This window comes from Rhagoletis pomonella, unplaced genomic scaffold (genome assembly GCF_013731165.1).
Source record: "Rhagoletis pomonella isolate Grant_MI unplaced genomic scaffold, Rhpom_1.0 Rhpom_scaffold_00001, whole genome shotgun sequence".
NCBI lineage: Eukaryota > Metazoa > Arthropoda > Insecta > Diptera > Tephritidae > Rhagoletis > Rhagoletis pomonella.
The window spans coordinates 107,613,576-107,626,779 of record NW_023458555.1 but is presented as its reverse complement, the minus strand read 5'-3'; the positions used below and the strand labels follow the sequence as shown (position 1 = coordinate 107,626,779).

Sequence of the window (13,204 nt, the reverse complement as noted above, 5' to 3'; positions counted from 1 at the left end):
AAAAACTTTTCGTAGAATGGTATAGAATTCTTGAAGATTAATATTTTTGATCTGAAAACTTTGTTTCTTTTCAGGAGACTTCCAATAACAATACCCAATTGTTTATTTAAACATTTTTTAATACTGACGGTTTTTTATTGATCCCTTCCAACCCCCATCGCATTTTCTGGGGGTTTTGGCGGACCTACAAAATATAGTTATTACGAAAAATGGTTAAATAAATGGTCCGATCGACAAATATTGATCTTCAGGAATTCTGTATCATTTCTACGAAAAATTTATTTTATCCCATATGAAATACATGGAAATCTTTGAGCGCTTTGAGCGGCCTCTAAATATTTTGTGATATAGAACAATCCTAGGGGTGAGGCATAAAAATTCCGACAAAGTTTTCCATGTATTTTATATGGGAAAAAAACTTTTCGTAGAAATGGTATAGAATTCTTGAAGATCAATATTTTTGATCGGAAAACTCTGTTTCTCTTCAGGAGACTCCCAATAACAATACCTAATTGCTTATTTAACTATTTTTTAATACTGACGATTTTTTATTTATACCGCCATGAGCGATTTGGTATTCTAGAATGTTTTTGTAGGAAATTGAATAGCCTATAAGTTTGTCATTTGCAATTTTTCGATAGCTCTTGGTTTTTACAAGATAAGGTCAAAACACCGGGAATTTCATGAAAATATTGGGTTTAGTGATCCGTACTATCTCGCTCGTGGGAGTTAGAGTTACGCAGCAATGAACACTTTTGTAGAGCATTCAATTTTGAAGGAACCCCATCATTGACCATGACTATACCATTATATTCCTCTGAGCTATACAACTTTGAAGAAAACCAATCAAAGTTTACGTGTATTTTGAAGGGGAAATCTCTGGTCGCCTTGGTCGACTGGACTTAGTATTAATAAAATAAAAAAATATAGTCGCCGCAAAAAGCACCCAAATGTAAACGATAAAAAATAATCTCTATAATGACACTCAAAGTTATTTACCTGGATTTAGCCATTCCATAATCAGGATTTTGAAAGTTGTTGCAGGTGCCATCAAATGTTCTGTAGTAAAAATTTGTCGAATCACTCCCACAATTCGAAGGCGGAGAAGTACATTGAAACTTTTCCGATTTTTCAGAGCTGAATATAATGCCATTTGAACCGGGGACAAAACTATTGACTAAACGGCTGACCCCATTATTCTTATTAAATCTCATGAGGTTCCTTTCTTCCAACTCGGCAAAAGCAGTTGCAGCCGATGATGTCACATATGTTCCAGGACTTGTATTATATTCCTGATATAACGCAAAAGGACTGAAATATATTTAGTAAGAAATAATACTCGTATTTTTTAAATATGTAATGGCGTTTGTAACAAAAATATATATGATCTTACCATCTACTTTCCAGGTTTGCTGCAATTACTTGCGCAAGGGACAAGATAGTGGTTATAAACAGAAAAATAAATTCTTGGCTGCCCATATCTGCGTGTGATTTCGTGATAAAGTGCATTTGTTTTATGCGCGAAAAGCTTTGGTTCTAGGTTTATATTGTCTCAAATGTTATGTTGCCATAATGTTTCCGATGCATCGTTTTTTTCTCCGTCTCTTTTGTCATCTTTGTAGGCACGCGCATACATATATAATATTCACGCTTATTTGCTCAAATTATTTAAATATCGCACGTTCAGCTTATCCGGAAATATTGATAGAAAGATTTGTTTATACTCTTGCAAAAATAATCTTTCATGCTTGCATATTTTCATTTGTGGGTTTAGTGTTGATATCAGCAGCAGAAGAACTGTCGAATAAATTTTAACGTAAATATTTTTTGCATACGTGCATGTGTAGATTTGTATATAAAAAGGTTGACATTTAAATGCTTATATATGTATGTATGTGTGTACATACTAGGGATGTTAAGAATATTTGCATTCGCATTCGCTTATGTGAATGATTCGCACCATTTTAAACATTCGCATTCAAATGTTCAACAAAAATAATAGATTGACACTTAGGGCAGTTTTCTAATGTAAGCAGTAAAGTTGCCTTTACTAACAGGGCAGATAAATTGTTCCTCACTTTAAAGTGTTTTCGTTTTCTTACCTTGCCGGTAAAAATTAATTTGTTATTCCGTATAGTGAAACTTCACTACATTTCCGGGAGTTAAACTTCACTACATTCGTCATAAAATTTCGAAGGTTGGTAATGCAACATAAGCAAATATAGAGCAAGAGCAACTGTTAGCAAAAGCCAAAACCTCTGTTGAAATATCTAATATATCTGACTCATGAACCAAAACCAAAACAAAATTTAAAGTTGGGTACAAATTTTAAAGGTTACATCGGGTGAGCAACAGTTTATCGATTCGAGAAATTAATGCGCTGATGAGAAAACGATTATGTTCAACAAGTTCCGATAAAATTCATATAATCAACCTAGAAGGAATTCTATATTCCTCTAGCGAAAGCGAAGGCTCGGACATTAAAAAATGTTAACTTAAGGCTCAATAGAAGGCAAATCTTAAAGAAAAAGAAGCCTCCCTCGATGAAAACCCCTCCCGCGATTGGCGGAAAACTGAACTAATATACTACAAATAATTTAGCGCACTATTCACTAGAGTTCAGAGTGGGCAATGATTCAGTGCAGCCGGCTTTATATACGAGCCTCTAAGAAATCGCCTCATAGGCGAAAACGCTGTGTGTGGTCGAAAGTGCTGATCAAACGAATTTTCATTTGGTATTATGATCTTCATTCGATGAAGAATAGCGCTATTGTGAATTCCGCTCTTTTAGGTTGTTCACAATAGTATATTTTTGACCGCTGAGAAGCTTTGTTTACGAAATGAGCAAACTAAATAGTGGACTTATATGTAGATATATAAATTTGTGCAAATTAAAATGAAGTAAAAAGAAAGCGAGTTTTTAAATCTTGGTGAAAATGAGTACAAAGGAGTTATGGTTCGACGATTCATCAGAGGATGAGAGCTTAATGGAACTGGCCAGGAATAGAAAACGTTGTAAGAGAGTTTAAGTGTAGCCAGCGTTGCTGAATTGAAGATTTCGCCGTCATTTTGACGTTTTTTTTAGCTTAATTGGGTTTGACGATTTTTCCCCCGTAATGGCGATTTTTTATTTTAGTTTTTCCTCTAAATTATGTATGTATGTAAAAAAATTTACGGGAAAACGTATTCCAAAATACAACCACGCATATATCTAGTTTTGTTCTACAACCGTGCTTTTAGTTATATTAAATTTGTTCTAGGATTGTAACCAAATCGTTAATTTGTACTGCTGACACTGATTTGAAAGATACAGAAAGTATGAGGAAATTTGTTCAGTCAAAATTATCTGTCAGTTAATAAATGTTAATGTTACACTAAGGGTATTCACACCTATTTTGGTAGTTTCGTAAACTGCTAGTTGGTACTTGGCAATTTTATCCACTGTAAACGTCCTTTTCTGTTTTCTTTTGTTAGTCTGGTAAACTATGTTTATCAACAGCTGATTCGTAGCTTTCTCCTTTAAAAATATAAATTGTAACAGCAAATTTACGGAATTTTACTTACTCATATGCGTTATGCCTTTCGGCAGCGGGCGGATATACAATTTATTAAATATGGATCAGGTGATTCCAGTTTACCAACTACCAGAAAAATTATCAAGCTTCCATCTCGACAATTCGGTAATAAAATAAATTTACACAAACAAAATACATGGGTAACAAGTAAAGAAGTATAAGTTCGGGCGAACCCGAACTTTATATACCCGGCGCAGGTATCAAATATCATAATTTCAACTTTCCCTGAACTACCTTTGCATGATAAGTAGGGATGTTTACCCGCTTTCACACGTTTCCGATAATATGCAGAGTTAGACTTAATGATATAATTGAACCTAGTTAGGTACAAACCGATTAAGTGGTTACCGAGGTATACATTTGTAGTTATAAAAGTCTATAGTAGTCTTATTTACATATTGTTAGGAATTGTTGTAACTATTAACTTGGAGTAAATTAGCGTCCTCATTGAAATATCGGACTTTTAGTATTTCTGAAATTTACCGTTATACGGGAAGCGTGTGTAATTTTAGTCCGATTTGAATAATTTTCAACAAATTGCTTTTTCGTACCAGGGTTATTAAGTGCACAGAGTTTGGTAGAAATTGATAAATCGGTTACCGTGATACACATTTAATATTCTAATTTTATGATAAGTGGTTATTGCAATCATCGATTTTAAGTGAATTCGATCCTGTAGTTACTGATTTATCGCAATTTTCGTGTTTCTGTAAATTACCGTTATATGGCAGGGGGGCGTGGTTATTACCCGATTTCAAAGATTTTCAACAGATTTCTTAGCTAGATCCTACCTAGCCTCGTACCGAGTTTGGTAGGGATTGGTAAAGCGGCTACGGAGATACAGCATTTCATCATAAGTGGGCGGTGCCACGCGCATTTTCCAAAAATTTCATAATAATATTATTTTTTGCCACAATTCTATTCCACATACTAATTTTCAACAATTTGCATCTAATATTTACTGAAATATCGCAGTTTTTGCATTTTTCGAAAATACCGTTATATGGGAAGTGAACGTGGTTACAGACCGATTTCGCCCATTTTCAATACCAACCTACCTTGGATAAAGGGCCACCTACATACCAAATTTCGTTGAGATATATCAATTTTTGCTCCAGTTATCGGGTACATGGACAGACGGACGGATGGATGGACGGACGGAGAGACGGACATGGCTCAATAGACTTCTCTTTTCATTCTGATCATTTATATATACATTTGTCCATATCTATCTCGATTCGTTTTGGCTGTTACAAACAACCGTTATGCGAACAAAGTGGTTCGGATCGCAAATCTAGCTGGACGAAACTATTTAAACAAATACTCTTTAATGGATTTTTACACCACTTCTTATTTAGGGGATTTTGGGGTCGCTGATTACGAATCATAAGTCACTTATCAAAAATTCCAAATGGCGGATCCAATATGGCGCACGAAGATTAAAAAAAAATCGGTAATTTCTATGAAACTAGGTATCTGGGGGTTTTTCTGGGTTGCTGATTACGAATCTAAAGTCATTTACCAAAATTCAAAATGGCGGCTCCAACATGGCAAACAAAATATTTAAAAAATCTTAAGCCTTCACATATGAAAATTTTTTGGAGAGAGATTATACTTAAAACGATTACAAATTTTTTAAAAGTTTAATAAAAATATTTCGCTTTATACTTTGATTTTTATTTTCAGTTCACAATAATAAAGACTTAGTACATTTTAAAATAATTCAACAGTTAATTCTCTAATAAAAATAGTCCATATCATAATTATGCGACACCCAAATATTGACATTTGACTATTTATTTTATTATTATCTATTTAATCTTAATTACTTGTTTCATAAAAATGTAATTTGTTCATTATCAAAGAAATTGTGTAAATCCAGGTTTCAAGCAATATTTGAAAAAAAAATCAACAAACTTTAGCAAAAATTTCGATGTATTTAATTAGGTTTCTTAGAAAGATATTGAGTGTGCAGTTTTCTAGCCCATACAACTTTAATAAAATAAAGTGCAAGTTTAAAGTACCTGGGGCTTTTTGCTGTTTTTTGGCTTTTTTTATTGTTCCTGTTAATAATTACTTTCAAATTTGGAGATTTGACATACCGTCACTAAAATGCAAATATCTAAGCCTATTGGTTAGACTTGGTTATCGAACTTTCCCCCCTGAATTTACGAAGGTGTAAAGAGTAATATGCAGGTGGTTTTATAACGGCCTTCGGTGGCCTTTACTTTTCCTACTCTTTAATACACTACTCTTTAATACATCCGCTTATACCAATGTGGACATACATTGCGTTATGACCGCTGAATCTATAGTGGAATAAGTGCAGTTTTTGGTTTATAAAGTCAATTTGCAAATATTCAAAGATTTGTGAGTTCAATTAGCAATCTTTAAGTTAAATTTCAGTTTTTAAAATAGAGTTCTGGAATAGACGGCGTTGACTTACCTTTTTTTTTGTTTCCATTGTGTTTATTGCTTTAATAAATGCAATTTTTATTTGAATGTATTGTCAGAAATGTATTCCAAGTACCATTACGTATTTTAAAAACAAATAAAATTTTGACTTTCGTCCAACTAGATCTGCTATCCGAACCACTGTGCGATATGTACTTGCCGATTTGTTTTACAAAAATTATTTAAAAGCAGACGTTTCGGTTGCTCAGCAAACCGGTTAATCGTTTCTGCAATTATTTCACACTGATTCTCTAAAACAAATTTTAGATGTATTCTTAATCTGACAATTTATTAAACCCCAAAATAAGGGTGAGTACTTAGCTCAAAATTTATTTAAAGAACTTAGTGAAAGACAACAATTAATCTTGTATTGCTAGACACCTGATAACACAGGATAATTTTTAAGTTCTTAAAAGACATTACTCTACTCTAAGCTTCGTGCAGTGGGCCATGAGAAAACCGACATCTTTAAAGTATAGTCCAACCTTTCACAATATCTGGTATAAGTCTTAATCTGAAACGCAATAATCATTGGAAATTGGCGCCGTTTATGGTGAAAAGCATTTAATATCACACTTTCAAACTAAAGCTTTCTTAAACCTAGAAGCCTAATCTATTTGGGAGTAACGTAAAGTCTTAACATACGCCGTAGAAGCTTATGTACTTAAAAGATAACCTGTGAGCTGAAATATACTTAGTCCTGTCTTATTTTTTTAAATAATATTGAAGTTGTGAGTTTGACTAACAATACAACATAGTTTTGTTAATAATAACTATAACCACATTTACTTAAAACAACAAAATAAAAAGTTAAATTTGTGGTAAAATTAAAAAAAGACCCATTCCGTATACGCCTCGCAGACGTAGATTATACTGTTAGGGTTAACCCTTTCAGTACAAAAATTCAACCACTGGTTCTAAAAAATTTTAAATATGTATACCGGCTAATTTTGGATCGTTCATTTTAAAAATCACTTACAAAAATATATTTTTGCTTTGAGGGTTGCGGTCATTTAGGGTCCTTTTTAATGGTCAGTGATATCCTAGTTGTTTAAAAAATAAAGGGATCTCAGCAATTTTAATTTTTTGCTTTCATGAAATATATTTCAAAACTATGAATAATAACCTAATAACTTTTCCGAATCTCAATTCCACGGAAATATGATTAATATTTTTCAATAGATTATATTACTCACTATCGACTTTTCTGCCGCTTTTTACTTTTTAACCGACTTCCAAAAAAGGAGGAGGTTATCAGTTCGTCGGAATATTTTTATTTATTTTTTTATGTATTCAATAATTCAGAGGTGGCCCCATACTAATCTGATTAAGACCCGATAAGTGGATCATATGATATATATATATATATATTTTTATATGAGAGTCGAAGTCGGTTTTTTTGCTAAAAATTACTTGTTTGACAAACACGGTCAACTGCAACTACAACTTGCACTTTGGTTTGATATATAGCTCAATTCTGAGGCTGTTACAGATCGGCCTAACTAAGTCGTATGACTGAGCAATTATATATAGATACTAAAGGCGACATGTAAAACATCATGCAAGTGCCAGTTTATATCATGTCGGTTATACATGTTCGAAAGTGATAAATGAAGACATTGCCGAATAAATTCAAATCAAATTTATTCATGTCAACAAAAGGAAGACATGCATCATATTCAGCATTATTATTTACATTGTATATACGGGAAGAGATTTTCCGAATTTTGCAAGCTCCTACTATAGTAAAATTTATTAGACCATTATCTAATTAAAAATCTATATACCCACGTTGGGCAAACCTGGCTCTTTGAGCCAAATGCGGCTCTTTGCTTAGCAAAGTGCGGCTCTTTTTACTTTCTCCTTGCTTAGAACATTTGTGCTATTTTTACTTTTTAAAATACATATTTCATACATAGAAATACATATTTTAGCCCACAGCAATTTGCCAACAAGAAAACAGCTGATCAAGAAGAGCTGGTAGGAATTTACGCAAATCCCTAGATTGAATTTGATGGGTTGGAAGTTTAAATAGTACAATGCGACTAATTAAACTAGTAAGAAATAAGTAATTATTCGTTAAGTCAGTGAACTGCGTCAGGACAAGAATTCAGGATTTGTTTTCTTACGTTTTAAATTTTATTCTTTTAACAGGTCTATTCTGCGCTGGTAACATAAATTTTATAACCGGTAATTAAAGTGTCTGTCACTTTTTAAACCTTTTTCGCATTCTGTGCTCTCTTGTAACCGGTAAATTTGGTTACCATTTCATAAGCTGGTAACAAAATATTTCCCCGTGGAATATGCATTACAGGAATTTCCACAAATCTTCTTAGCTGAGTTGCTGAATATTTTCACTGCATTACTAACGTACCTAGAATCGCGGTGACAAGAAGTGGTAAAATTTTTTGGTAATAAAATTTTCCGGTCACAAAATCTTCGGTAACGTGCAGAATCGACCTGTTAATGTAAACAAAATTTCTATCAGCTGTTCGTCTAACTTGCAAGTTTCTGCAAATTTTCTGTTCGCGTACTATTTTGGATATTTTTCTCTTGTGAGAGAACATATGATATTCGCCGGAATTTCGCTTTTGGACATTTTTTACTGGAGATTTTAAACGAACGTACCTATTGACTATCCAACATTCAACAGAATCGTTACGAACGGCTTTAACTGACCTAAAACCAGATTTTGAAAATCTCGCCAAAGGGATCTTTTGAATTTTCTTTTATATCTATCTTACGCACAATAGAATAATTATAAAATTAGTGTTTTTCACTTCTAATAATAATTTTATTTAAAAATAAAATTTTTGTTTTTCTTGTTCTTTTTTTGTGGCTCTTTGTAGCATTTAGAACTTAGATGTGGCTCTTTTCGGCCTTGGCCTTGCCCACCCCTGCTATATACATTTTCATACATGGCAGGATTAAACAGTATTAAAAATATGCTGCAGAAACACAACAGCAAACAACAGCTGAGCTAGGAAGCAATGACATGCTATAACAGTATGTTTGAGATGGAATGACATGGCATAGTAGTGCATGAAGTTTTTGATTTTAATTTTAATTTTTATAGATGCGCTGTCACAACGCCGAAACCGGTTTGTCTCCCAACCAAATTTGACAAGGGATGACGGAAATTCGTTCCACAATACAGTTTAAATTTATATTTTTGACCGATTCGAAATCTGAAAACTATACCTTTCATGAGCATGAAATGGTATTATAACTTTGGACCGATATTTGTAAGTACCAGAATAAGAAGAGATAGATAGATAAGCTGAAAATGTGTACTTATGTATGTGACCAGAACATCGAGCTGAGCCAACTTAGGCTTATGGTAACCGCACTTCAGTTGGGTGGCCACTGGCTAAAATGGTTTTACAGATGGCAACTGCAAGCTGCCAACTGAGTTGCTACATTGGCAACTGCATTTTTGTGGTCGCTGCGGTAATAATCGAAGATTGTATACCTACATATAAGGTAAACTTCAAAGAGCTAAACTCCTCCCCCTCCTCCCCCTGCCCCTACGTAGCGGCGCCCTTGGCCGTATGCATGAAACGTAAGCAAATGCTTTTTCTTAAAATTTCCGACCTTTTACTCAATTTGCTCAAACAAATTTAAGTTAAAGGTATGCAATTTTAAGAAAAAGCAAAAGCCTAGTTTTTGTGCATACGGCTCATTTTATGTAATTTTTTTGCATTTTTTACTCTTTTTTAAGTTTGACGTTTTTTGAAGATATTTTTAGGGTAAATTGACGATTTTAGCCCAGTAAAATTAGGCTTTTTCTTAAAAAAAAATTTGTAACAGCAATTTTTTGATGCAGTTTACTTCTATTTGACACGCAGATCATAGATCCACAGTCTTGCCCTAAACTTCATTTGGCAACATTCCACCATTTTGAATTAAAGTTATTTTTGGGTTCTTTCCGATTTGCAAGCCTACTTTGCGTTTTTCATAAAAAATGGCTATATACAAATATGTAAAAACATAAAATCCAAGATGGGAGAATGTTGCCAAATGAAACTTAGGGGCGAGACTGTGGATCCATGATCTACGTGTCAACTAGAAGTAAACTGAACCAAAAATTCGCTGTTACAAATTTTTTATTTTTTTCCTACGCTATTTTTGGCACATTCTCGGCCGTTATCTAAGCGTCGTACAAAAAAAATTATGTATACGAGTTGTGAAGATGAAATTCTCTACAACTCTGGAATTTCAGTATGCTATGTCTATTCAACAGAAATTGTCAAAAAACCATGGCAATGTAAAATTTTTCCGTAGTTTTTGCTGATTTTTTACAATAAAAATGCTATTTTTAAAAAACGTTTTATACAAGAAATCTGGGAAATGGAATTCTCTACATATTTGTATTTAACCATTTTTTACGAAAAATGCACAATAAGCTTGCAAATCGGAAAAAAACCCAAAAAAACTTAAATCCAAAATGGCGGAATATTGCCAAATGAAATTTAAGGGCAAGAATGTGGATCCATGATCAACATATCAAATAGAAGTAAATTTATCTTATTTTACTAAGCTAATCGCTATGTTTGGCAGGTTCTCGACCGATATCTAAGCGTCGTACAAAAAAAATTATGTATATAAGTTGTGAAGATGAAATTCTCTGCAACTGTGGAATTTCAGTATGCTATGTCTATTCAACAGAAATTGTCAAATGACCAAGTTAAATAAAAGCTAATAAAAATGGCGAAAACCGTGACAATGTAAAATTGTTTCGCAGTTTTTGGTAATTTTTTACAATAAAAAATGCTGTTTTTAAAAAACGTTTTATACAAGAAATCTGGGAAATGGAATTCTCTACATATTTGTATTTAACCATTTTTTACGAAAAATGCACAATAAGCTTGCAAATCGGAAAAAAAACCCAAAAAAAACTTGAATCCAAAATGGCGGAATGTTGCCAAATGAAATTTAGGGGCAAGAATGTGGATCCATGATCAACGTGTCAAATAGAAGTAAACTGCATCAAAAAATCGCTGTTACATTTTTTTTTTTTAATTTCCTACCAAATTTATCTAATTTTGCAAATCAGCGAAAGCTTTCGGCAACGCTGAATGTAGCCTTCGAATATATTTTGACATGCATACTACATATTTCGGAAATTTGTCTACAGATTTATTAAAAACTTCCGGCTGTTTAAAGAGGCGTTTGTAGGCCTGTTGCCCGCAACGCAAGACCTGCTGCACATTTTAAAACAGTGGTCGGCAAAGCTAACTCACGTATCCCATTCTCCTCTGAAAAACGCCCCGTTTATACCATTTTAAAATTCGAAAATCTCATTTATGAATATTAATTATTAAAAGTTTTTAATAACAATATATATAAGGAGTATACATAGCAACCAGCTCCAGTTCTACGGTTTTCACTTTTCTTACGTTGCACATGGTCGTAATGCGACTATCCCTGATACAGTATTTTTTTTATCAAGTAAACAAGGCCTTTCTGTGTATTGAGGGTAACAATGCCAAAAATAACTATCCAAAAAGAAGGTAAAATTCATGGACTTTAAAATAGTGGTTAGTTATTACAAAACTACTTTTATGGAAAAGTTGTCAGCGTTCAAAGAAATGCTTATTGGACGTACTACTCGTCACAGCAAAATATGTATTTTTAACATAACTTACATGTACGTTCGCTTCCCATTGTTTAAATCAGGTCCTTTTAATAAATATTCATATCAAATCAGTACTGTTCACCAACTATGTTTCCTCGACAGTGACTCGTCCCACCCGTCACAAGCTAAAAGTTTTTTTTTTATATAATAATGGAATCAATAAGGATGGTTCCGTGCGCGTATGGTTCCGTACGCAGAAGTGGAAAACTTTTGACTGACATTCCCCTGCGAGTGGCCAGAAGCGATTCTTGTGCGTACGGTTCAAATCGCAGCTCACAACGACCGGATATTAATATCCACGTATCCTCTGGGTAGCACCCAAACACCCGTTTGGGAGCGAGCTAAAGTGAGAAGGCGCAAAACTTCGCGTGCGCTAGGTTTGGGTCCCGCCACGTTGAAACCCCGCCTAATGAAAAAGAACAAACAGTCTCGAATGAGACCCCCTCTTTTTATGACGACCACGGCAAACATATAGAGGACTATGATTTAAGGGTATGCACCTGGAATATCCGGACCCTTAATGGGGAAGGTGCATCTGCCCGGCTGGTTGATGTCCTCGGGAAGACAAAGGCTGACATCACGGCCCTCCAAGAAATGTGATGGACGGGGCAAGGAAAAGTAAGTGTGAAGCCTTGCGACGTCTACTACAGTTGCTAAGTAAAGGAGCGCAAATCCGGTGTTGGATTCGTGGTGGGGGAGAGACTCCATCTCCGAGTACTGGCGTTCACCCCGGTGGACGAACGTCTAGCAAAAATCCGCATCAAAGCGAGATTTTTCAACATATCGCTCATCTACGCCCATGCCCCGACGGAATAGAAGGACGAGGCGTCCAGGAATATCTTCTATGAACGCTTAGAGAGAATATATGAGCGCTGCCCGCGAAACGATGTTAAAATCGTGCTAGGCGACTTTAATGTGTGCAAAGAAGGCATCTTTGGCGCCACTGTCGGAAAATTCAGCCTCCAAAGCGAAACGTCCGATGGCGGACTGAGGTTGATCGATTTCGCCAGGGCCCGAAACATGGTAATACGTAGTACTAGGTTCCAGCATAAGAACATCCACCAAGCTACATGGCTGTCTCCAGATCGAAAAACGAGAAACCAAGACGACCACGTTGTGATAAACGGAAGGCATGCTTCCAGCGTTTTAGACACACCTACACTCCGAGGGCCAAACATCGACTCGGACCACTATCTTGTTGCAGCTAAGATATACGCACCCGCCTTTGTGCAGCAAAATAGGTGCGCCCAAAAATGCAAGGAAAGCTTAACATCGAAATGCTGCAATCACAACAGACGGCGAATTTATTCGCCACTCGACTCACGCACCTGCTCTCTGAGAGCACTCTTCAAAAATCCGACATAAGCGAGCAGTGGAACCAAATTTCCCGATCATTAAGTACCGCCGCTGAAGTAGTAGGTGGATTTCAGCGAGCCCGAAAGAACAACTGGTATGATGAGGAATGTCAAGGAGCCGCAGAGAAAAAAGAATCCGCCTATAGGACCACGCTGCAATCGGGCGAAACGCGAGCCATGTG

General features: G+C 35.0%; 1 protein-coding gene across 1 annotated transcript in view; it reads right to left on the bottom strand.

The window, feature by feature from the left end:
* LOC118749549 (peroxidase) overlaps nt 1-1,785 on the bottom strand; it is a 573,769-nt gene extending 571,984 nt beyond the window's left edge. Inside the window, exons 1-2 of the mRNA XM_036484356.1 lie at nt 1,394-1,785; nt 1,000-1,311 (exon numbers count right to left, since the gene is read on the bottom strand). Coding sequence (XP_036340249.1) covers nt 1,000-1,311; nt 1,394-1,509 — 428 coding nt within the window. The 5' untranslated portion in view covers nt 1,510-1,785. The remainder of the gene's footprint in view (nt 1-999; nt 1,312-1,393) is intronic.
* Nucleotides 1,786-13,204: the final 11,419 nt, after the last annotated feature.